At 37.1% G+C, this 26,352-nt stretch overlaps 1 protein-coding gene across 3 annotated transcripts in view; it reads right to left on the bottom strand.

The window, feature by feature from the left end:
- Nucleotides 1-26,352, bottom strand: part of Lpp (LIM domain containing preferred translocation partner in lipoma) — a 641,447-nt gene that overhangs the window by 82,401 nt on the left and 532,694 nt on the right. For all 3 annotated transcript variants that reach the window (XM_090343772.1, XM_090343782.1, XM_090343791.1), the window contains one exon: nt 21,823-21,992. In XM_090343772.1, coding sequence (XP_090199898.1) covers nt 21,823-21,992 — 170 coding nt within the window. The remainder of the gene's footprint in view (nt 1-21,822; nt 21,993-26,352) is intronic.

The raw sequence follows: 26,352 nt of genomic DNA, 5'->3' as shown, positions 1-26,352 counted from the left end.
ACTTCAGTGGACTGGATCACTTAAGCAGGAACTGAGATTTGGAGATCAGAAAATTACACTTGTGAGTACAAGCGGTAAGGTAGACATAAGCAGAAATGAGGAAATACTCCAGACTGAAAGATTGATTCTTTTTTTTAGAGGTTGAATCACAAACTCTAGATGATCCACATAGGAGACAAACCATTAAAATAATAGCCCTGTGTCCACCTAAGGAGCACACTCCTACTATAAGGCTACAGGCGTGCCTTGAAGGTCTAAGGACTATATGGTGTTCCATTGGCAGGACTGAACAAGGAAGGGCCAAGAGGATCAAATGTGCAGGCCCCTGATCTCACTGTGTTGAAAAGTCTAGATGTGACTTTCCATATCAGGCATCCATGGCATAGTAATCCCAGCCTACCGGATAATAAAACTTCAGCCCCAATAAGTTCATAGCATTTGGCCTCTCAGCCCTTATCTGAACTGCTTGCCTCACATCTTAAAGTAGAATTATATTTTACAAATAGTTCATTTTTTTCATGATTTTTTTTTTCTGTACCCAGAGCACTCAAAGAATCGAGGAGTATCTAGAATAACCAGTTACAGGCTCTGAGTCAGGAAATGGTTGTCTGATATTTGGGTTCAGTAGGCTCCCTTCCTTGAGCCCCAGAGCTCTTATATGTAACTTAAAAATAACATCTGCACTGTGGGATTATTGAATACATTAAAAAATCAACTATAAAAGTTCTTTGGGCATATGCATTTAAGTCTAAGATATTATTATGCTAAGCAATTGGTACAGGTGGTAAATGGTAAAGGACATATAATTAACATAGCTGGAAAAGAGATTCAATAAAATTAGCAATGTTGGGGCTCAGAAAAATGACAGTGTAAACCATGATCCTTTGACATCTGAGGGCTTTGTATTAAAAAAAAAAAGATGGGAACCAAAACATCTAAAAGACTGCAGTCTCTCACCTTCTCAGGACTTCCTTGCAACTTGGCTTTTCTTTCTCCTCCAAGCTAGACAGGGGCTTTTCTCTGGTTCCTTTATGTGACTAATCACAGCAGAAATATATTGTGATGGATCTTTCCCCTGGGAATCCCATAAACCAAGTAAGATTTTTTTTTTCTCCTAGATGCTGGTCCCTCATGTTTTGATCACAGGACAGAAGATATCCTCTTCCCTGAGCTATCAATGTGGCCTGTATCTCATACAAGTTAGTCAGATGACGTCGTGCTTTGTATCTTTTTCTGCCTCTGGCACTTTTTACCACTTTAAACACCCTGGGAGAGCACAGACCAAGTCTCATCTACTCTGCATCCTCCACAGTCCCAAGCAGTTCTGTGAACCCAGAAGGTGCTTATTCCATGTCATTTACTTTTCATGTAAAAACATGCCAATAGCATATGTTTAAATGCACACTTAGTCCAAGGCACAGTTACCCTTTCTTGGATTCTCTTCTATAAGAACTGCCATTTACCTTTGAGAAAAATCTGACACTACATTCTCGCAAGAAAAATCTTTTTATTTTACTTTGAGCTTAATTAATAGTAATGTTTAACTTTCCACGTCTTAATTACACAAACAAGCTAGTGAATCTTATTGACCCATGCATGAGGAATGAATTCCAAAAGAGACTTTGACAAAAAAGCACTTTATGAGGGAACACATCATTATTCCAGCAGCTTTGCTGGAATGACCTGCAGACACTGTCCAGACAGACTCAGGCCACTTAGGCTTCTTGCCACTGGTGACAATTTCCTAATGATCTAATAGGAATGTGCAATAACTCTTAAAAATAATAAAAGTATTTTAAAAATGAGGTGATATCTCTCAAGTAAAATATATCCCTAAAGGAAAATGTAGCTGAGTTGTAAAGTATCTTAAACATTAATAGCACCCAATTGGGTCTTTAGTAAGATTCTTTCAAGGAAAACAGCATATTCAAAAAATATCCATTAAATAACTAAGTAGGTAGCTTTCTACCTAAAATAATAGGATGTTTTAATTTCCACTTATTAGCCTGATAATACATCTATAGACCTATTGTTCAAAGACTTAAATGATGTGAAGTCACATACTCCTGTTGAAACTCTAACCTCCAAAGTAATAGCATTTGGAAATAGGGTCTTTCAGTGATATTTAGGCTTAAATGAGATCAGGAGGGTGTGGTTCTTATGGTGGTTATTTGAGCCCTTATAAGAAGACACACTAGGAGAGCTTGCTTGGCACATCCACCCCACCACATGGGGACAAGATGAGAAGGTTGCCTTGTGCAAACCTGAGTAGACTAGCTCCCTGATTTTGAACTCCCAAATCTCCAAAACGTTGAGGAAATTGATGTCTGTTGTTTAAAACATCTGTTGATCCATGTTATTTTCCCACAGTAATTGAAATTGACTAGTAAATCTACTAAAAAGCCAGCCTACTAAATATTCTTCGAGCGAGAGGTATACTATTTAGGGACATGCAGATTAAAGTTTGGGAGTAGACTGAGAAGAAAGACACACACACTCACTCACACACACACACACACACACACACACACACACACACACAAAAGAAAAAAATGAAGTTCAGGGTCTTATCTATATGCGAAGATGAGATCATCTATCAATGTGGAAAAGGAATAGAAATAGAAGAGAGGTGAAAGGTTATCACAGTTATAGATAGAAGTTGTGGACACAGACAGTAAGGGGTGCATTCATTTAGCTGGAAATGAATTAAGAAGAGAAACTAGTGGTAACACAACAAGAAACTGAGAGTCGAAAATATGAAACTTGCCCATTAGAAGAAAAAAATATAGTTCTATCTCATAATTTGCCATCCGCTAGCATGAATTTATTTGAAAGCAAGACAAAAACTAAAACTTAGTATCCAGAACTCAAAAGTCAGTTCTAATCTTTATTTTTCAAAGCCCATGGTTTTGTATGCCTTGTATTTGTTAGTCTGTAAAAAGAATAAGTAATGAGTTCCCATTTGTCTCTGGAAGTAGCAAAAGAATGAATGTGTACCACTGGGAGAAAATAAGATGGACCACACACATCATGCTAAAAGGCATTCAAATTAGTGTGCTCATGGGCCATGGCATTGAAAATGAAACAAACTAAAATATGTTCCTTTGAAAAGTGAACACACACACACGCATATGTATATATGTACATTATATATATATTATTTATTTTATTTTATTTTATTTTTTTGCCAGTCCTTGGGCTTGAACTTGGGGCCGAATACTGCCTTTGAGCTTTTTCAAAGTGCTCAACCATTTGAGCCACAGTACCACTTCTGGCTTTTTCTGTGTATGTGGTACGAAGGAATTAAACCCAGGGCTTTCTGCATACCTGGCAACATTCTACCGCTAGGCCAAACTGCTGAGCCAGCCTTTATATGTTTAACTCTGATTTGGACAAAGACTCTAAAGCACTCATTTCTGTATTCCCACCTACTCTGGAAATGGAGATCTAAAGTTCTTAGTTTGAAGCAGGTGCAGCAGGAAAGTTGATTAGAGTTCCCCCCCAACACATACTCCCTTCCCCTTGCCAGTGGGCTTGAACTCAGGCCCTGGTACTGTCATTGTGAATTTTTGCTCAAGGCTCACACTCTACCACTTGAGCCACAGCTCCATTTCTAGCTTTTTGATGGTTAGAGATAAGTGTCACAAGCTAGCTTTAAACTAAAATCCTCAAACTTCAAACTCTTGAGCAGCTAGGATTATCGGTATGAACCAGCAGTGGTTCCCTGCAGTGACTCATATCTCAATTAAATCTCATATTGCTGAAAGTAGAGGTGTGGCTGCAGTGAGAGCACTAGCCTTGAGGGAAAACGCTAAGGGATTGTGCCCTGCCTAAGCCCTGAGTTTAAGCGTCGTATTAGCAAATCCCCTCAAAAAAGTGAAACATACATGCAAATCCTTTTCACATAGAGTGAACAGTACTAACTGTTAAGGCTAGTTAGTAAAGAACTGAGAGGAAACAGGAGAAATGGAGGAAAGGAGATAAAGAATTTAGCCAAAACATCTTTATGGAAGAAGAGGCCTTCCTGCAACAAGTGAGCTTGAGAAGAGATTTTGGAAGTAGACTATTTATTTATTTGAACTTGGTTATGGGAGGGTATGAGCCATCAGAACTCCACAAAACTTCCACTTGAGCTTCTTGGCAACTTCCATGTGTGGGGAAAGTCTGTGTGTATGACCTTGAAGTACAGCGGCTCTTATGATAATTCTATGGCTGGAAGCTAGACAGCTGGCATTCTTCACACATCTTTCCCCTCAATCTTTGATATTTACATTTTAGCAGTGACTCTGCTCCTAGGTTTCTGGAGCCAAGTTTTCCTCATCTCTTCTTACATTCATACAGTCTCAAGTCCAAGGTGGAACAAAGGACAAAAAAATAGTATGTTAGCCAAGCTGCAGGAGACAATGACATTCAGAATGGAACTAGGTCACCTTCTAATCCCCTATGAAAGCTGTGATGGACTTAACCAACTGTGGCAAGTCCTCTGTAAGGAGTTCACATCAGTAAAGAAATGTGTCAAGGACTACTTTGACTTCATAATACCATTATAGTCAGGGTCAAGGCTGTAAGAGAGGTGGAAATAAAAGACTTGCATGTCCATAAAAGGCACATCTAGTTGGGGAAATTCCAGGGAAGTCTTTTAAGTCTGGTTGGTTCAGATTTTTAAAGAATAGAGATGGGAAAAGACACAGGCAGACAGTGGCATAGATAGATAGATAGATAGATAGATAGATAGATAGATAGATAGATAGATAGATATAGATAGATAGATAGATAGATAGATGATAGAGAGATAGAGAGATAAACAGATAGATAGATAGATAGATATAGATAGATAGATAGATAGATAGATAGATAGATAGATAGATAGATAGATGATAGAGAGATAGAGAGATAAACAGACAGACAGACACAGAGACAGTGATAGACAGAGACAGATGTCTCCAGTTCACTGTTTGGAAGAAGTCATTCCGAGCAAGTATTATAAGAATGTATATGAAAAAGAAGAGAACCAGGCACAGTGGGTCACGCCTGTAATCCTAACTACTCAGGAGACTGAAAATTGAGGATCAAAGTTCAAAGCCAGCCCAGGCACAAAAGAAACTGAGACTCTTATCTCTGATTAACCTCTAGAAAACAGGAAGTTCAAACCCTATGACCCCCCCACACACACAAAAGAAGAGATGAGTAAAGAAGTATTTGTACCCTCTTATGTATGCTAAATTATAAAAACAGATAATAGATATCAAATTGGAATGTTTAATGCTACTACTGCATTCACACCTCAGAGCCAGAAAAAGGTAAACTTTTCTTGTCCTCTTGTAAAGAAATTCTGTACAAGTGCCCAGAACTGTATTATTTTAATGATTGTGCAGCAGGTGACTTCCTATACAAGAAAAAAACAAACTTCCAGAATTTTATGAGTTCTTAACATTCCATGAATTTGGAAACTAGCTGTGCTCAGGAAAATATTCCAGGCAGTGAAATGTCTTGGATTGGTAATTCAAGTTAGGAGAAATTCTCCTGTGCAGATGCTGAAATGTCTCTTGGATCAGTCCTGTTGTAGTTACTTTTACTCTGACCTTTGTTCAGTCTCTCTTTGAATCTTCATTTAACTATGTAACTGAGGTAAGAAAACAATACTTTCATTCTTTATGCATTTTGAAGCTAAAAGAAATAATGAATGAAAATGGTCAAGTTAGGCTTGCCTTTTTTTTTTCAAATTGCAAATATTTGTAGAAGAGGGTTACAATTGTGTGTGTGTGTGTGTGTGTGTGTGTGTGTGTGTGTGTGTGTGTGCTTGCATGTGCGCCTGCTCTTGAACTGGGTCTGGGAGCTGTTTCTGAGTCTTTTTTTTCTTAAGGTTAGCACCCTACCACTTGATCCCCAGCTCCACTTCCAGCTCTTTGGTGGTTAACTGGAGATAAGAGTCTCAAGGACTTTCCTGCCCAAGCTGGATTTGAATCCTTACTCTCAAATCTCAGCATTCTGAGTAGCAAGGATTACAGTCAGGGAGTTATAAACTAATATGCATTTGTGTATCCAATGCTTCTGCTCAGTCACCCCTAGGATATAATTTTAATTTAATTTTTCCCTTCTTTACTTAGAATTATTCATTGCCCTACTCCAGACTCTATAAATGAAAGACTAAATATCTTACCTAGGATCTTTCAGCTTATTTTTAGGTTGACTTTTATGACTAACATTTGAATTCTAATCTCACACACATATCCTCCTGCTCTGTTTTTGTTTTTGTTTTTTCTTTTTCTTCTTCTATGGGGAAATATAAATCTTCTTTCTGAGGGTGTAGAGCAGTTCTGAAGATCCCACTAACCCAGATTCCATGTTATGTGAATAGCTTGTTCCCATTCCTTTACCCACCACAATATATAAAAATGAAAAAAAATAACAGAAATAGGCACCTTTTCTTGCTTGTTTTTTTTTCCTATCCTTTTATCTTTAAAGTAGGAAGTTTACTGAAACACTGCCAACAATTCACTCAGCCTAATGAAGTGTATAAGTAATGGGATTAAATAATCTTAAACCATTATTGCAGTGTCTGATGCTGACATTCATCCAAACTCTGACAAACATGAGTTCATGCTTGATTTAAAAATAAACAGATCAGGGCAGTAGGAAGGTTCTAGCATAAAGTTTCAGAAGCAGTTAACCTGGAAATCTGAGGCCTTTCATTCTGGTTAGGACTGAAGTAAACACTTCTATTTCTATACATTCCAACTATAATCTACAGAGCCAACATTTTCCAGGGATGTCTCTCTCTCTCTCTGTACTTGTAGCCACATATGGTTAAATTCTGTATGTCAGCTCCCAGGGAAAGCAGTTCTTTGAAGGAGTTATCAAGGGTCATGGTTTCTATTCCTGCCTCTATCATTAATAAACCATATGACCTCAGGCAAATCAGTCAGCTTTCTTGGCTTTAGCTTCCTCAGCTATAAAATGACATTACTGAATTTCTAAGGTTCCTTCTGGCCCCTAAAAGAAATATTCTAAGTAGTTTGGAATAGGAACTGGTAGGATTATGATATGTCTAGCCAGGTCTACTTGTTCGATGCAACCTGTACATGTTGTATTTTAACAGTGAGAGGCTGGAGAATATTCAAGGAAAGAGGCTTAATGAACCAGCAGCAAGACAATGTAGCAAGTTTTGCTTCTGTGTCTAAAATGTTGCTATTGTAGAATTACAGGATAACTTGGATGCTCTTACAAATAAAAGGTGTTTCCCTAAATATGTTTGATTTCCCCAACCATTGTGTGCATGAGATTATTGCTCATATATAAATCTACTCTTCTTCACTTAGATCATTTGAACTTGTGGAAGTGTACCTAGGCAGTTCCTACCTTTTGTTGTTATATGTGTGCTCATTTTTATCTCATACATTTTCTACACTAAACCTAAGAGTTTATATTTGTCAACTCACTGAAACTTCCCTTAATCTAATATTCTAGTATAGATTTTCTCTTTAGGCAGGGGGGATTTCCGAAAATGAGAAAACATCATAGGAACTATACATGTTTATACTGAAAATATAAAAAAATTCAATGATATAAAGAAACACATTATGATAGAGAATTACATTTGGGAAAGGACAACCCAAAGAATAACAACTGCATTTCTAATGCTTTAATTGGGTAATAGGAATATGGACCTTTGTAATATTATTCTGTATATCATTCTATGTGGTAGAAGTATTACATAATAAACAGAAACATATAGTTGTGTATTCACACATATCTGCACGAATTTACTTTCCCAATTTCCATTAAAAAAGACATAAGTATTAAAAAAATGATTATGTGCATAGCATACCTACATCTGAGAAAAAGAAAAAACAGGAAGTGTGTCTGTGGCTATGTTTTAGTCCATGGAATACACTTTTTCCTCTATTTGACCAATAGCTTATTGTGAATTACTTCTTGCTTTAACTTTTGTGAATTACTTTTCAATAAAAAGCAGAGACAAAGATTTTTCCCAATTTGATATAAGAATGTAATAAATTATATTAAAAAGGTTTCTAATATTATTCTAATATTATAACAAATAATAACTTGGAATGTTTTATTATCCAGTATCTGTGGTAAGAATTCTGTATTTCAAGGGGGTTAACCCAAGTTAGAGATTATGATCATGCTAGCCTTATAAAATTATTTGGGAAGCTACTCTTGAATCATCAGACTTTGAAATTTGAAGTAACACAGGAATTATTTGTTGTTTGAAGACAGTAAAAATCCTCTTTGTGAAATGTCCTGAGTCTTTCTTAGGTAGTAGCTCTGACTTTCACCCATGTTTCTGAGGCTTTTTAAAGGTCCTTCCTTGTATATTTTATATTTGCAGAAGAAATATCCTCTTTTCTAAAAGGTTTTTTATACTTATACTACGAACATTTTCATTTGTAATTTTCTATAGTTTTGTCTCTCTCCTTCATGTTTGATTTATTATACCATTTATTTATTTAGTTATTACTTTATCTGTCATTCAAAGAGACATTTTTAGACTTTTTAGTATTATTCAATTTATCAGGAATTTTGAAAATAATAGATTCTTTATCTTGTAATCTGCATTTATAAAAATTTTCAAGTTAATTTCTTTCTTTCTTTCTTTCTTTCTTTCTTTCTTTCTATCTTTCTTTCTTTCTTTCTTTCCTTCTTTTTTTTTTGCCAGTCCTGGGCTTCAGCTCAGGGTGTGAGCACTGTCCTTGGGCTTTCTCAAGGCCAGAGCTCTACCACTTGAGCCACAGCACCATTTCTGGCTTTTTTCTATGTATGTGGGACTGAGGAATCTAACCTGGGTATTCGTGCATGCTAGGGAAGCACTTTACCACTAGGCCAAACTCCCAGCCCCTTAAGTTAATTTCTTAATGCTCCTTCTTGCTGAAATGAAGGACACTCCCATTATTTGGAATTTACCTTTATCTCATTCTGCTCGCCAGGCTATGTTCATCACCAACAATTCTTCAACTTGTATTTGTTTATAGTTTTGTATACATCTTTATTTTCTGTACTCTTATCTTTAACTCTGTTAGACAAGGTAGAAAATATCTATAATTTTCTTTCAGATTTTCATATTTCATATGTTTTCCTAAAACTTCCAAAGGAGTATAAAATATAGCTTCTTTGTTGTGTAAATCAATGCTCTTTGATTAAAACAATTATAAAAATTATATTGTCTACGTCAAACAATTGATTTGTCAAAGATCAAAACAAATGTGTTACAGTTTTACAAACAGATTCTAAGGAGAAAAGTCCAAAGCTATTTCTCACTGAGGAGTTAAAATATTGTCAATAAAATAATGTGGTTATACTGGTGTTGATTTGATAATTTTGATAGTCTTCTTTTGAATTACATACTTCCTTTGTAAGTCATATTATAAGTCATTAATATTTTATTTTGAAAAGTGTTCTTTTGAAGACAATATTAATTAATATATTAAATTACAAATGTAACTGCTTATTGATTTTTTTAACTAGTAGTTTCATTGGCTCAATGTTTCCTCATTTTATCTTGAGCTCTTGTACTGAATATCTTGAGTAATTGATTCATCATCAAATGGAACATTTCAATTTTTAGAAAATGTATGTAGATGGTATATTCTTTTTAAATGTCCACAGATAGGCTGGGCAGCAGTGACTCATACATAAGCCTAGCTCCTAAGAGACTGAGATCTGAAGCCAGCTAGAGCAGGAAAATCCACTAAACTCCAATTAATCACCAAAAAGCTGAAAGTAGAGCTGCGGCTCAAAGAGCTAGTCTTGAGTAAAACAACTCAGGAACATCAAGCCATAGGACCAGTGCTCGCGCACACACACACACACACACACACACACACACACACACACACTGTCCATGGATATTTCACAGACTATTTCTGTAGAAGGTATAAGTTGATCTACTGTTATGCAATGTATGTTAGTAGTTAGTATGTGAGGTGTGATATAATGTACATGTGTGTATGTGTGTGTTTACGTTTATAACCATGCTGCTGTAATGAGCATGTAATACTAAATAATATACTTAAACAAATTACTATAGTAAGAATGATTATTCTGAGGTTAATATAGGTTCAAGTGGCTAAAAATAAGGTGAAGGACAAAACTATAAAATTCAGTTCATATTTAATTTATTATTCCCAAATTTTGAAGAAATGACAGGGGAAAAACACCTACAAAAAAGGAAAGAACAACAGCAAAGGAGACTGCCAGTGATTTGTGTTGGTGGATTTGATAATCCAAGATTGTGGTCAAATTGCAGTTCTGAAATTCACTGCTTATGAAACTAAGCAAGCTGACATGTTTTGAGATTCCATTTCTTGTTACTAAGAATGAAAACAACAACAAAAAATACCCATTTCCTAGATTTATTTGAAAAGAACATGCCATAAAAGAAAAGTGCTTTGCAAAAGTTAAAACACTAACCCAAATGTGTGTGGCTCTAATCTTTTTTCAATTCTAAACAAGAGTGTTTTACCTAATAACTATAGACAATTCAGGAAGAACATAAAAAGACAGGAGCATATGGCTTTTCATGGTAGTTCTGTAATACTGTAAGGCACGATTCATACAGATAGTTATCAATTAAAATCTTGGAAATGGAAGGTTCTAATTATGGCTGGCTTTAAATACATATAGAGATCTGAACACACTATCTCTATATCTTTAGGAATTTGAGCATTTGTTGTAGGGTGGGATCACACACCCAGTAATGAAGGGCAAGTTATATATATTTTTATGAGGAAAATATCAAGGCTGCATTTATCAAATGGGACTAATAATCGTCTCCTCCATAAGTTTCTAGTAGGTATGGTAACTTACAGTAATAGATGGCTCAGGAGGAGTGTAGAATATATAAGATTCAATGAATGGAAGAGATAACTTCCCAGAAGTTAAAAGCTACAATAATTTTTGAAAAAATGTTTCTTTAACTTTCTTGGGAGAGAGTTAATGAAATGAGAACAAATTATCAAGAAGAAATTGTGGGGGGGTGTGCACGTACACAAAAGGAGAGAGAGAGAGAAAGAAAGAGAGAGAGAGAGAGAGAGAGAGAGAGAGAGAGAGAGAGAGAGAGAGAGAGAGAGAGAGAGAGAGAGAGAGACACCCTAGAAATAGGGACGAGGGAAATATATCTTGGTGATTAGAGAACAGACGTGGACAATTAACAGAAGGAATAAAGTTGAGGACTGATAGCCCAAACTACTAGTCCTAGCTTTTTGGGAAATTGAGATCTGAAGATGTTGGTTTGAAGTCACCCCTGCAGAAAATTTCATGAGAATCTTATCTTCAATTAACCATCCCCAAATCAAAAGGTGGACCTGTGGTAGAACACCAACTTTGAGCAGAAAAACTAAGGGATGGTGGGTGCCAATTCCCAGAGTTTAATGTTGACCACTTGCCTGCCCCTTCAAAAAACAGGAACAAAACAAAACAAAAAAGCTCAAAAAAAACTCAGAGAAAATATACTTACACACACAAACACACACACACACACAGAAAAAGCAAAGAGAAAGACAGACAGAGAGACTAACAGAGACAGAGAGACTAACAGACAGATAGTTGGATGGACAGAGACAGAGACAGAATCAGAGAAGTAAGTTCACAGGAGATTTTTCAGATTTACCCCAAACTCTTGGTTCCTTTTCCAATACCCACATAAGGCTCTGACTATAACTGATTTTAAAATATTTTATTAGGAGAACTTGAGTATATAAAAGAACAAGTTTCCTGTAGAGGTACAAAAGCCTAGCTCATAATGGACGTTGAAGAGTTAGACTGTTTTAACTGTAGCCATTTAGTGCTGTTAGGGAGCAAAGGCTGCTAGTGCGTCAGTCATTAATGTGCCAAGTTCAGGTACCTTAAAATGTTTAGTCTCCTGTGGAGTTGGCGCTCTGTTTCCAGAGGTTCTTTAGTTCCTGGGATTTCAACTTGAATAAAAATGTCTGTACCAACTTCCGCTGTTGTTGAGTTAGGACTTGGATTCCATCCACTGTGCATAAGAGCCCTAGTTTAGTGGAAGATCCTTGGCTACCGTTTCCTAAACAGACTTGTGCTGAGAATTTCTGATGGGCTGTGTCCCTAGGTCTAGCCTCCTTGGCAACAACGAGAAGAAAACAGCAATTTCTTTTGTTAAATCTGCACTAGGAGAGAGCTTGTCTCATTAGGAGCAGAGGGACACACAGGCAGAAGGCACTGCTGTTGCTTTTCAAATGCAGAATCATAAAAAACATTCACCTGCAGAAAATAAAGGACCTATTCTCATATCTGTCTTCATATTGGTCCTGTAAAGTCCATTTATTTCAATATTTTTATATCAGCAATAGCTAGGACATTGCCCTAAACTTAAAAGGCATAAAATACTAATGTATTGCATATAATACCAAAGAAAAATGACAATAATGCTATTAATCACGTGAAGCCTTTACATTAATAAATGTTTGTATGCTATACAGAATATTACACTTGTCTTTTTAGGTTTTTGCTTTTTTTTTTTTACTGAAGGCAGGAGAAAATGATTATATTCCTTTAATAAATGATAGCATTGGGGCCTAGAGTGTGACCTAGTGGTAGAATGCTTGCCTAGCATGCCTGAAGACCTGGTTCGATTCCTCTGTGTACTACATACACAGATAAAAGCCAGAAGTGGTGCTGTGGCTCAAGTGACAGAGCACTCTTCTGGAGAAAGCTCAAAGAGAGTGCCTAAGCCCGGGGTTCAAATCCCAGGACTGGCAAAAATAAAATAAAATAAATGGTAGCATTGAGATAAGTGACTTGTAAGCCTATGTTCTCATTTTAACACCATGGTAACCTTTTCTTTTCTTATTTTATTATCAGTTCAAACACACACACACACAGACACAGACACAGACAGACAGACACACACACACACACACACACACACACACAAACACACAAACACACATTTACCTAAGGGCATACCAGGAGAGTTACAATTAGGATAAATACATGCAATGTATGCTAGTTTATTACTCAAAGACGTTTCATTTCATGCTCTTCTTAATTTTAATGTGTTCATTTATTCAAAGCTATAAGAACATTCAAAATTCTTTAGTATATTATTTCTACCAAAATAGGAAAAATTGGTATTCCCAAAAACTATGTAATTCAATAATAATTATGACCTATTATACACATTAAATTAGTTCAAAATAATATAATAAATAACCTCTCTAATTAGGAAGACTATGCAGTTTAAGATATGAGGCATACAACTTAGTATAACTCATTATTGATAATGCTTCTGTAGACTGGGGAAATCTTTCAAGTGAAATGCAGCAAGGTGCTAGATATAGGGGGTATACACCTGTAATAAAAATAATTAGGAAAGGGCTAGGAGTTTAGCCTAGTGGTAGAGTGCTTGCCTAGCATGCACAAAGACCCAGATTGAATTCCTTGGTACCACATACATAGAAAAAAGCTGGAAGTGGTGCTGAGGCTCAAGTGGTAGAGCTCTAGCCTTGAGAAATCCTCAGGACAGTGCTCAGGCCCTGAGTTCAAGGCCCAGAACTGGTAAAATAATAATAATAATAATATTTAGAAAGAACAGTAAGGAGGATCATGAATTTAAAGTCAGCCAGGGTAAATGTTAAGACCCTACTCCTACGCCCAAAAAAACCCAAACAACAAAACAGCAGCAAAATAAAGGTAAAGAAAGGTAAAGCAAACATCCTCTAAATTATGTTATACATGACTTGATAATGTAAATTAAAACTTATTTTTAAGAAAGCAATTCAGAGATGTGGTATTTATACACAGTAGAATTCTATGTTGCCATCAGAAAGAATGACATTGCTCCATTTGTAAGAAAATGGAAAGACCTGGAAAAAATCATTTTAAGTGAAATAAGATAGACCCAAAGGAACCTGGGCTCCATAGTTTCCCGCATTGGAATCATTAGTATATGTATAGCATTCTCCTAGCAGAGGATCACAATATCTTCAAAACTATGTACATATAACCATATACAACGAGGCTAAGCAAAATGTACTCCAGGATGTGAAACAAAAGGTTTATCTTTGTGATTGCTGTTCTTAAGGTACTATGTGAAGTTATTTTTTTTCTCCCTTATGGTTTATCTCATGTTGTTATTGTATTTGACTTTGGTACCCGGTATATCTGTTTATTTGTTTGAAATAGGAAAGTGAAGGGGAAAAACGAGATGACTGGTAGAGAGTAGGGTGAGGGAAAGTGGAAGAAAAACATGAGAAGGGGCATCAATGTTCAAGAAGTAACGTACCCATTACCTGACAAATGTAACTATAACCTATCTATACATCACCCTGAAAAAGAAGTTTCTGAAAAATAAAAAGAAAGCAATTCCAAAACTATATATATATATATATTCAGTTTCCTATAAGCATTACTACTTATAATGCTAACAGAATATAACATACCTAATATCTTCTGACTGACAAATGGTTTTAAACATAAGTAAACATAATGTAAACCTACAGAGATGAAAAGCTAAAGGTCAGGGATTATTAAAAATCAAAAACTATAGGCATATTTATATTAGGTTAACAGCAAAGAACAGAAAATAAATATGTAAAGAAAATTAAAATGTATTGAATTAATTAGGCTAACCATTGTCATTTCTACACAAAGATTAAGAATTTTAAAAATGTGTTAATAATTAGCAATTTATTAATCATTAAAAGGAATCTGTTAAACTTTGCATTTTTTTCTCAAAAGTAAATAAACAATTTAAATATGATCTTAAATTTGTCAGTAACCAATTTAGAAAGTAGCAAATTTAGGGCCTGGAGTTTGGCCTAGTGGTAGACTGCTTGCCTAGCATGCATGAAGACCGGGGTTCGATTCCTCGGTACTACATACATAGAAAAAAGCCGGAAGTGGTGCTGAGGCTCAAGGGCTAGAGCTCCAGCCTTGAGAAAGTCCAAGGACAGTGCTCAGGCCCTGAGCTCAAGCCCAGGACTGGCAAAAAAAAAAAAGAAAGTAGCAAATTTAATTTTATTAGATTGGCATGATTCTGGGGCTAAGAAGATCAAATACAGCTAGTCCTTATACAAAACCAACTAAACCACTATGCTTATTCCACCAATGAGATAAAAAGAAGAGAATAAAAGGTAAAGGCACATCAATGTGGCTAAGGGACTGAGCTTTCTTTGCTTTGTTCAGGCTATCTTTTAGACCTTGCTGTCTAGTACAATTATCTTAGTAAGAGATAGTGGGCTGAATCACATAGGCAATGGTTCTTGTTTAAGGACCTGTGGTTCTGAGAAAGACACATGCAGTCTTGTTTCCCTATCCTCTCACACAGCACTTTGGTTGTGTAGTTCATTAAACTTAGGCATTTTAGAAGAAACTGAAGTGCTAACATCATCTGAAACCATGTGTTGAACTTTGGAATTAATATTGAGCAGTGGCCTTTGAATAAAGCATAAGTGAATGCTGAAAAAAATTAAATTATATTTAGAGTTGCCATGGATAGATCTCATTAAAGAAAATCTCACTCACATGCTCTTATGAGGACAAGTGAAAAGAAAATGGTTAAGAACTTCTATAACTGAATTTCCCAAGTGACTAAATAGTTAGCATATAGTTTCCCAGGCTATCATTGTACAGAGACACATGACCAAGGCAGGGGAGTTGACACCCTGAAGAATCAGAAGTTTCATGCTTGCAATGGAGAGTGAGATCTAAGCTGACACACTGTACAAATCCATGTCTAGGGTCGTTTTAGACTTTCCTTAGTTTTTATTATACATTAGGAAGACAAGCAAAGCATTAAAGCATTAAAAGCAGAGGAGTATAACTGGACATAAAACCATTTCCTGATAGCCCAACAAACCTCACTGTAGAAAGAAGGTACTCGTGCTCAAAATACTAAGTACAAACCTCTAGTTAAAATTAAACTCAGGTTAGGGGCGGGGAGTTTGGCCTAGTGGTTAAAGTGCTTGCCTAACATGCACGAAGACCCGGGTTCAATTCCTTGGTACCACATATATACAGAAAAGCTGGAAATGGTGCTGAGGCTCAAGTGGTAGAGCTCTAGCCTTGAGAAAGTCCAAGGACAGTGCTCAAGCCCTGAGCCCAAGCCCAGGACTGGCAAAAAAAAAAAAAATTAAACTCAGGTTAACACTATTATTTTGTGAGCAAGCCAAATGTGCACTACAAAGATTGCTTCATCTTAAGGAATCTGTGGAGAAAACACTACAGTCTTCTTTAAGATATATGTGGGGAAATCAAGGCTTAGAAAGATCTAGCAATTTTTCAAAGAGACAAAAGCATTAAGTGATGGAACCCAGTTCAAGTCCATGTTCTCTCTGTTCTGTTAGACTGTTTCTGATAATTGTATTCAAGATTTGGGGCTCACAAGGGATAAAGGGAATCGCTGAAGAAAGCTGTGAGAAGAGTACCATTGAAGAGGCTATAAAAAGTAATCACTTAGTATAAGAACCAAGAGCCCCAAGTGAGAGAACACTAGCCTTGAGCATAAAAGGTCAGGGACAGTGTCCAGGCCCTTAGTTAAATCCCTAGGATAAGCACCAACAAACACAAAGTGTAAGCTACTAGCTGGGTACCAGTGGATCATGCCTGTAATGCTGTCTACTCAGGAGGCTAAGGCCGGGCACAAAAGTCCTTGATCTCAATCTTCAGTTAAAAGGGAAAATTGGAAATAACAGTCTCAGACTTTCTGTCTGGGTTGGCTTTGAACCTCGATCCTCACATGACAACTTCTTGGGTAGCTGGATTACAGGCTTGAGCCAGCAGCTCACAGCATCATAAGAGTTCTTTAAAGAAATGAAGAAAACTTGACTGGGAAATCACAGGCTTTTAAAAAAAAAAAATCTGTCCCTACCCTTGTGTCATCTGGATAACTTTGTTCTGTCCTCTACTTGAATAACTTCAACCATTTTAGATTCTGTATATGAGTGCTAACATGTAAAAGATACATTCTGTCACCAGTTAACCGGCAAAATGCCAGAATGGAGATTCGGCTAAAGTGATGAGTGCCAGGCTTAAGAGACAAAAGTGAAGGAGATGTCAAGAACCATAGTTCAAACCCCAGTTCAGTCCAATACACACACAAACACTATATGTTGTTACTGATTCCCTATGTGTTTCATTTATGTGTGGTTCAATTAAGGAAGTAACTTGATTGGGAAATCAGGTTTTCAATTTCCTTCTAACTGTCCCCCTCTAAATTTTCTCTCCACGTCTTGGCTTCAATACAAGCCTGCATATTTGTGCAAGATATCTTGATATTTTATTTGGATTTGCTTCGTGTTCTTTATCAGGAAGGATGAGTTTCCATGCTTTTCCCCCCACTTAGCTCTAATTTATAGTGGAATTCCTTCAGAATTGCTCAAAGAAAAAGAAATAGCAATTTTAGGACTTATGCTATCATTTTCATTTCACTGTATATATTTTTATGTTTTAGTGCTAGTCCTGCAGATTGTTCTCAGGATCTGTATACTGCCCTGGGCTTTTCTTTTCTTCTTTTTTGTTTTATTGAAGAATTTATTAACATTAATTTTTACATCATATTTCAAATGATTTGTTTAACAAATAAGTATTCAAGAAGGGAACTTCTATATATAATCACGGGCACTTAGACTTTAGAACATAATCAAAATTAGGTTGAGGGTTTATATGCCATAGATACATATTAATCTATGTAATAAAACATTATGCCTATAGAGTCGTAAGTTTTTATGTCTATGTAGTTGTGTTTATATTTCTAGTACCATGTCCATAGCATTGGGTATGTGAATATTGAGTCCTTGGTCTTGTACTGTTTGGATCTAATAGCCACACATTAAGGATACCATGTGCCTTTTGTTCCTTTGGTCTTGACTTGTCTCACTCAACATGATTTGCTCTAGATTCATCCACTTCCCTGAAAATGCCATTAGTTTATCTTGTCTGTTGACTATGTAGAATTCCAATATATATATATATATATATATATATATATATATATATATATCACATTTTCTGTATCCATTCATCTGCAGTAGGGCATCTGGATTGTTTCCATCACCTGGCTATTGTGAATAGTGCAAAGATGAACATAGCTGAGCAGGTGTCCTTATCATATCTTGGGTTATGCTGTTCAGGATAGATGCCCAGAAGTGGTATGGTGGGATTGTAGGGAAGGTCAATTTTCAGTTCTTTAAGAAACCTCCACACTGCTTTCCAGAGTGGCTGAACTAGTCTAAATTTCCAGCAGCAGTGTAGTAGGGTTCCTTTTTCTCCACAACCCTGCCAGCATCTGTCATTGTCTGAGTTCAAAATCTTGGCCATTCTTGTTGGGGTAAGATGGTATCTCAGGGTTGTTTTTTGTTTTCATTTCCCTTATGACCATGGATGATGAACATTTTCTCATATGCTTTTCTGCCATTTTAATCTCTTCTTTTGATAATTCTCTCTTTAGTTCCCTTGCCCATTTAGTGAATGGTTTGTTGGGTTTGGGGGGATTAGTTTCTTGAGTTCCCTGTAGATACTGGATATTAAGCATTTGTCAGAAGTATTATTGGTAAATATCTTTTCCCAGTTGGTTGGCTGTCTCTCTACTTTTACGACGATGCTTTTATCTGTACAGAAACTTTTTATTTTTAAGTAGTCCCATTTATCGAGTCTCTCCCCAATCTGTTGTGACCCTGGGATTCTGTTCAGGAAGTTTTTGCCTGTGCCTGTAAGTTTCAGTGTCTCTCCAACTCTATCATGTTGCAGTTTTATGGTTTCCAGTCTGACATTGAGGTCTTTGATCCATTTTGAGTTAATGCTTGTGCATGGCGAAAGGCTAGCATCAATTTTTAGTTTTCGTCATGTGGCTGAGTTTTCTGCATGTGGCTGGGCTTTTCTTTATTTCTGTACTGAGGGCTAGCACCTTAACATTTGAGGCATACCTCCACTTCCAGGTTTTTTGGTGATTAATTGGAGATGAGAATATCATACACTTCTTGTCTTTGCTGGCTTCAAACCTTGATTCTCAACTCTAAGCCTCCTAAAGATGAGAGTCTTACAGGTAGATATCACCAGCATTTTGCTTTTTTTTTGTTGTTGTTGTTGTTGTTACCATTGTATAGTTTGTTTGTATGTTTGTTTTGTTTACAAATGCCAACATATCAATGAATAAAATACATCTTAGTCAGTGTCATACCTTACATCACAGAACTGTAAAGTTTCTGTGAGGAAAGAATCTATGGCCTGGGGGGTTGATGCATGGCAAGAATTGAGCTTTGTAGATCCCAGAATGGCTATACTGCAGTTTCCAAGATCTGCTTTCAACCTGATGCCAGTCTTTAGCTTCCTTCAACACTTCCCATGACCCAAATTATTTTCCAGAACATAATGGAATTTGGGATGGGGCTACGTTGCAAAATCTCTCTGACAAAGGACAAGCTGCAGGAAGTGAGGAAGAAGAATTTCCTGAGAGGTGACACCAGGTGGCTGGCTAATCTTGTCACTGGAGCTGGGAGTGATAATGAAGAGGGGTGACTGAAGGAAACTGGGGGCCTGGTGAAGGCAACTCAAAAATAGGGTATTTAGGAGTGCTCTTTGCTTCAAAGAGAAAAACCTTTCTTCCCGAGGGATGTGTATCTCACCCAACTTAACAGCTAACTGACAGAATGTTTGCCTTCCTCAAAACTTAAGCTGTCTGCCCCAAATACAGATAAGAGGGTGCCTCCTTGTCTCAAGCTTGCATGGAAACTCAAAAGTAACACCAGGTATAATTAGAGCAAAGACAAAGCCCCTATCTTTACATAACACTGAAGCCAGACCCCCTACCTTTACCTGATAAATATCCTTAGCCCAAAGAGCTGCTTGCTTCTCTATTTCCCCATGAAAGCACCCTCACTCTGTAAGTGTGCCCCTGCCCTTCTGTTTGTCTGCTTTTTGCCTTGCATCTGGTTGCCTTTTTTTTTATTTACTCAAGAAAGCTCTGGGCATATAGGATGAGGCTAAATGCAAGGACCTCCAGAATATAGAAACAAGAGCCATTTAATGTGCGATTGTTCTTAATGTACTATGTTATTTCTCATCTCTTTTGCTGTCCCTTGGTTATCTCATATTGTTACAGTATCTATTACCTTGTTATCTGATATATGCTATATATGTTTGTTTATTTGAAATATGATAGGGAAAGGGGTAAAACAAGATGAGGGGAGGGGGTGGGGAAAGGGAAAGGGAAGAAAAACATGAGAAAGGGTAGCAGTGTTTGTGAAGTACTTCACCTACTCGGCAAATATAATGTAACCCTTCTATTAATTACAATAAAAATATATTAAAAAAAAAGAACCAAGAGCCCTAGATGACACTATGGGCTCTGCTAATGTCGCTGTTATAACTTAGGAGAGGAAATAGTTTTATGATGATTGTCTTACCCAATATGCACTCTATTTAAAGAGGAGGGAAATACTATAGAATACTATAGAATCATTTCTTTAATATTTTATGATGAGTGGCAAGCTTTTCCCTTCCAGATCAACTGGACTTCATTACTTTATCTTTCTATTTCAAGCAAACAAAAGCATAACGGAATTTGTACAAGATAAGGGATTCAAAGTGTGAGAAGGTCCCTGGCTGTGACACTTATGACAGAGCATAAGAAGACAATTTTCTCAATACTTCTGTATTCTCACTTCTAAAGATAGAAGCTATGCAAATCTTAAGATATTTTATGTTAAAATTTCTTTTCCAGCATTACTAGTGCATATATTATAATGATTCTACATGTGTTTCAGTTGCCTTTGGGAGGGAAATAAAGTAAAATTGAACTTAAGAAAGCTGTAAATGATATTGCTTCCTGCAAGATCTTGAACCTATTTTATGTTGCGTGTGCGCATGTCTGCATGCACACACGCACATGTGTGTGTACATGCATATACAAACACTGCAGTCCAAGGGTTTGAACTCAAGAGTTTGGGCACTGTTCCTGAGCTTTTGTGCTCAAGGCTAATACTTTACCTCTTGAGTCACAGCTCCACTTCCAGCTTTTCTGGTGATTAATTGGAGATAACAGACTCAAGGACTTTGAAATGAGATCCTCAGAGCTCAGCCTCCTGAGTAGTTAGGATTACAGATGTGAGTTACCTATGCCTGGCTAATCTTGAAGAACTTTTATGTTGGCATATCTTGTCATGGCAATCACAATACGATTATTCTGTGACTCTGAAAAACAATACTACTTTTTCCATGAATACATGTCAAATGGATCATGTAGAAAGAGAGCACATTTACTTTATTAGGTTTTTTAAGAAGTTGGTTTATTCATTAAACGACTTTAGCAGGAGATGACATACTAGATTAAGTAGCTCTACAAAAAGTGAAGATGATGTGATTAAGTATATTTAGTTAGACTGCTGTGCTACTCAAATATAGTTGTGTTCTTTCTAAAAAAAGAAAAACGATTATTAGCTCAGTCAGCAGTACTACTCATTCCCCTTAAGGTGCTCAGTAAAAAGTGTTTCTCTGCAACATTGAAAGTCTGCTGAATAGAGGGTGTAAGAAACTTAAATTGTCTATGTAAAAAGTCCAGAAGTGCCAGATGCCATTGGCTCAAGCCTGTAATCCTAGCTATTCAGGAGACCAAGATCTGAGGATCTAAGAAACATGCTTGAGAATCACAGGCTTGCAGACTACAAATCAAACAGCAGCCGCACCTGCATGCACTCTTTTGAACACACGAATGGAGAACACAGGGAAAGAATGGAGGCTATGCCAATTTGCACACGTTCACATACTTTGAAGCCTTGTGAGGAACTGCAATATGATGGCTGCAGTCTATAAGTAGTGCCATGGGGAGAAAGCAGGTAAAGAACTTACAATGTAGCAGGGCTCACAGTAGGCTTTCTTCTCTACAGCATAGAAGGGCTGCCCTCTGAGCTTGTTGTTGCAGATGATGCAGGTAAAGCAATCCACATGGAAGACTTGATCCATAGCGGTGCATCCTGTTCCTTCTCCCACCACATTTTCCCCACAGCGAGCACAGCGGCCTGCAAGAAAAAAGGAGATGGATGTACTTCTTAGGTCTTTCCTTTTCCTCTCCTCTCCTCTGCTCTCCTCTCCTCTCTCCATTGCCTAAATGTCTCATACTCTCTCTTACCATTTCTATGTTCAAAGTCTGATGCCTTGAGCCACACATCTACTTCAACCTTTTTTCTGGTTCATTGTATGATTCTCATGGACTTTCCTGCCTGGGCTAGTTTCAAACCATGATTCTCGTATCTCAGCTTTGGTAGCCATTATTATAGGTGTAAGACATCTGTACCTGGCCTGCTCTTGGATTCTTCTAAAGAAGCCAATGTCAAGAAATGTATGTTATGCTTGCAATCTTACAAATTTAAGAGAAGCATAATTCAAAATGTTGGGAGTGAATGTCACAATCTACAGAATAATCCAAGAACTTCTTCTCTCTCCCTGAAGAGTCTGTGCCTCCAGCGAGAATATGAAGAATCTGGGTATGAAGGCAAACCTTCCTTCTCACAAAAGCTCTGGTTGTCAAACCCCTGCAATAAGCCCTGTGACTGGCAGATCATAAAGTAGTCAGTCTCTTATTTTCAGAGAACTCTGCTGAAAAGTAATCTCTCACATGGGATTCAGGATGTATCATTTTTACTCTAACAGTTACCTATTACTTATATTTTTGTCTTCTGGGGCTCATGAAACAAGTCTCTCATTTTGGACTTGATGCCTCTAGCATACTCATATTTTAGTTAGTGTTGCTTGTCATTCTTTTCTTCAGCTTGAGTATCCTTAGATCATGCAATGGTTTCTCATGTTGTGATCTTCATACTATACCTGGCCCAGCCTGTTTGGCACTATCTACCTACTGTTCTGCAAAGCTAAAGCATTATTAAATTGACAAGTGGGGAATCTGATTTGGATAAGGCCATCAAGTTAGGCAAAATAAATGAACAAATAAACAAATAGACTTATATACAATATACCACCTAATGAAGTCAGATACAGTAACAACATGGTAAAACCTAACTTAAGGCACAAATTTAGCACTGGAGAGTAGCTCAGCGGTACAGTATTTGCCAGCATACACAAGACCCTGAGATTCCCAGTACCAAAATTAAAAAAAATACAAACAAACCCCAAACCCATAGAAAGACAAAAGTTATATCAGTGAGAATCACTATACTGGCTCTAATCTGTAACTCTATTGTGTGTATGTGTGTGTGTCATGGGGCTTGAACTCAGAGCCTGGGCACTTTCTCTAAGATTTTGTTCTCAAAGCTAACTGACCATCATTCTGAGTTATAGACCAGACCCACTTCCAGATTTCTTGTGATAAGTTGGAGATAAATGTCCTCAAGTCCTCTCCTTCTGCCTGGACTAGCTTCAAACCACAATCCTCAGATCTCAGGGTTTTGAGTATCTTTGGTTACAAGTATGAGCCACCAGGGCCTGGTTCCATCATGGAATTCTTGAGCTAGCAGCCAGGTCATAGCTAGCTTTCCTCTTTTATGATTTGTTTCACTAATTCAAATATATCCTAACAGGTAAATGGAGATCATTGGATATATCACAAGGAATTGCAAGCTTTTGTACGTAAATGATAGCAAATCTAGTGTTTCATAGATGTCAGACATTTTTTTTTCTTGGACCCCTGTCTATAGTTAATTAATTTCAAATATACTACAACCTATATTTTATAGGAAACTGAGACACAAAAATGGTTAACTAACCTTAAGCCCAAGCAGTCTAGCTTCAGCATCCATGTTCCTTACCCCTTCACAAAGTCATCTCTTCTGGTGTGTGTGCATCAAGATCTGTCATTCTGGAACACTGTGCACTGACTTCTCACAGAGGCACCTTTCAGCACCTCATCACACTGGGTTGACAACTACTTCACACACAGAACTGGGAGGACTAAATATTTCAATTCAAGAGAAAAGAGTGAATGTATTTCTAATTCTCTCCAGGCTGCATTTGGCTGTGGGAAGTATTTCTTTATATTCTGTTGTAGGATTGGAGTGTGTCTATTAAATAAGACTTTTATCCAATCATTTAATTTTGCGTGCTTGCGTGCGTGCGTGCGTGTGTGTGTGTGTGTGTGTGTGTGTGTGTGTGTGTTGTTATTTTTGCTCTTTTACTTATTTTCGTTTGCTCAAGGCTAGGGAACTCTACTAGTTGAGATAAAGACTCTACTTATGATCTTTTTATGGTTAATTGGAGATAAAGGACTTTTGGATCTGTCTTCCCAAGGATTATAGATGTGACCTACCAGTACCCGGTTCTACAGTTAATATGAAATATCATATTCTTTACAGTTGATAATTTTGTATAGTATTTGGAAAAAAAACTAGATAGTTGGTTTCTAAAATTTCTATCCTAGTGATATTATACTTATTTTTATTATCAGACATATAATTAAGTTTTTAGAATTTGTATACTTTTATTTCATATATTTAGATTATTTAATATTGTGCTGTTGTGACCACAATAAAAATAAAACTAAAGCTTAATTGTTTTATAATGAAGGTAACTGTGCTTTGTTTGCAAATGATGCTAAAATTCTGAGCTTTTTCCTGCTATCAATGAACAACATTTCATTAGGAAAACCTACTGGACATGAACAAAAAGGGCCCTTAGTCCAAATTCATGTGAATACTAATAAAAACATACTAGATTCTTTTGGAAATGGTAACTTTACAGAGTACAGCTGTTAAATCTAAGTCAAGGAAATTATTTTTTCTCTATTCCTCTTGCCCTTCTTCTAAAAGGCAAAAAGGATCGCTTAGTAGCACATCAGCCCTTTATTATGGAATGTGGGGATCACACATTGAAGACAAATAATTCTGGCTGAGTAGAGGATAGACTCTGATCATAGTGGCTTCTTCAGCGGCTATAGGTATCATTTTTAAAAATCTATATCACAAAATGCTCAGAGTCAAATAAGTACAGTCCAAAAGCCAGAGCCCTCATGGTTTGGAGATAGTTTGATAGCTATCGTTGTGCATCTAGGAGAAAACTTTTACCAGTGATAGGAAGGCAAGGGTCAGGCTGGACAGTCCAGGGTCGACTCTGAGCACTCCCACAGTTTGCTCCTCTGTAACGTTATAAATGGATGAAGCATAATTAGTGCTTTTTATAACTCTGAGACTACATGCCTACAACAATCACATGAAAAAAAGTATGGCACGTCACCGTTATGAAAATATGCAAGGAAAATAACTTCTGAGAGGGTTGGGTATAGGTTTTATGGAGAAATAAACATTTGAGTTTAACATTTTCCTAATGGAATTTGACAGGTGTGGGATGGCTGGGGGCGGAGAACAAAGAGAAAGAGAGAGAGAGAGAGAGAGAGAGAGAGAGAGAGAGAGAGAGAGAGAGAGAGAGAGAGAGAGAGAGAGAGAGAGAGAGAGAGAGAGAGAGAGAGACTCTCCCAGGTTTTCCAGAGAAAGAATGAGTGAGTATCTGTGGTTTACCAGATTCAAAAATATGCAGTACCTGGGAATGAGACAATCAAAGTTGTCTTTGAAAGCAGATGGACTCTATTCATAAAACAGACTTCTTCTTTATGTTTGAAGAATATTCTCTCAGAGTGGGTCAAGCTAAAATGTTGGACCCAAACGTGACCAACTCTGCCTTCTGTACTTTTCCTATTCTTGGGATAAATTGGGGACACTGGCCTCAAGGGCAGTCAGTCTGGCACCTTAAAAATTCACAAGCTTAGAAAAAAAGAGCGAAGAACCAAAATTAAAAATAGCTCTACCCATCAGCAACACAAAAAAGGTGCCCAAATGTTCCCTTTTCACATTAACAAAAATATACAAACTAAGCCTTTTAGAGAAGCATTTGAACTGCAGAGAAAGCTTTTCAAGCACACAGAGAATCCCTGGCTCTAGCAGGACTTGCACTACACTTTATTAAAAGCACACTACAAACTTAATGCCCATCTCTTACACTAAGTGCCTCGGCAGTTTAAAGAAGAAAAGCCAAAGGGATGGTGCCAAGCTTCGAGGCATCAGAGCATGAAGGAAACACAGTTGATCTAAGGGCAGTTAGAAGCTGGAGTTCCTATGCAGGACTGGTGTGAAGAATGCCTTGGTGATATTCAGCACAAATCAAAAGAACCAAGGACAGAGAGCCTGCCAATTTTGTCCATGAATAAAGTTTCATAAAACATCCACACCTGAGCCCTGCTTATCCATTAGTATGTGTGTTTATACAGCTTTACATTGTCTGTGGTGCCGCCTGTGGATTCTTCTCACCCTTCTTCGGTTTCTTACCATCAGTAATCTCTCCAGTATTTCTGAAGCACTGGCTTTCTATCATCATGCTCACTAGTAAATCAGGTTTCTTTATTCCTGGGCCTTTGTAATCACTTCCCTATTGCTCACA

The sequence above is a fragment of the Megascapheus bottae genome, chromosome 1 (genome assembly GCF_031878675.1).
Source record: "Megascapheus bottae isolate mThoBot1 chromosome 1, mThoBot2.hap1, whole genome shotgun sequence".
Taxonomy (NCBI): domain Eukaryota; kingdom Metazoa; phylum Chordata; class Mammalia; order Rodentia; family Geomyidae; genus Megascapheus; species Megascapheus bottae.
Note: the sequence above shows the minus strand (reverse complement) of the source record. Positions and strands in the feature narration are given on the sequence as shown.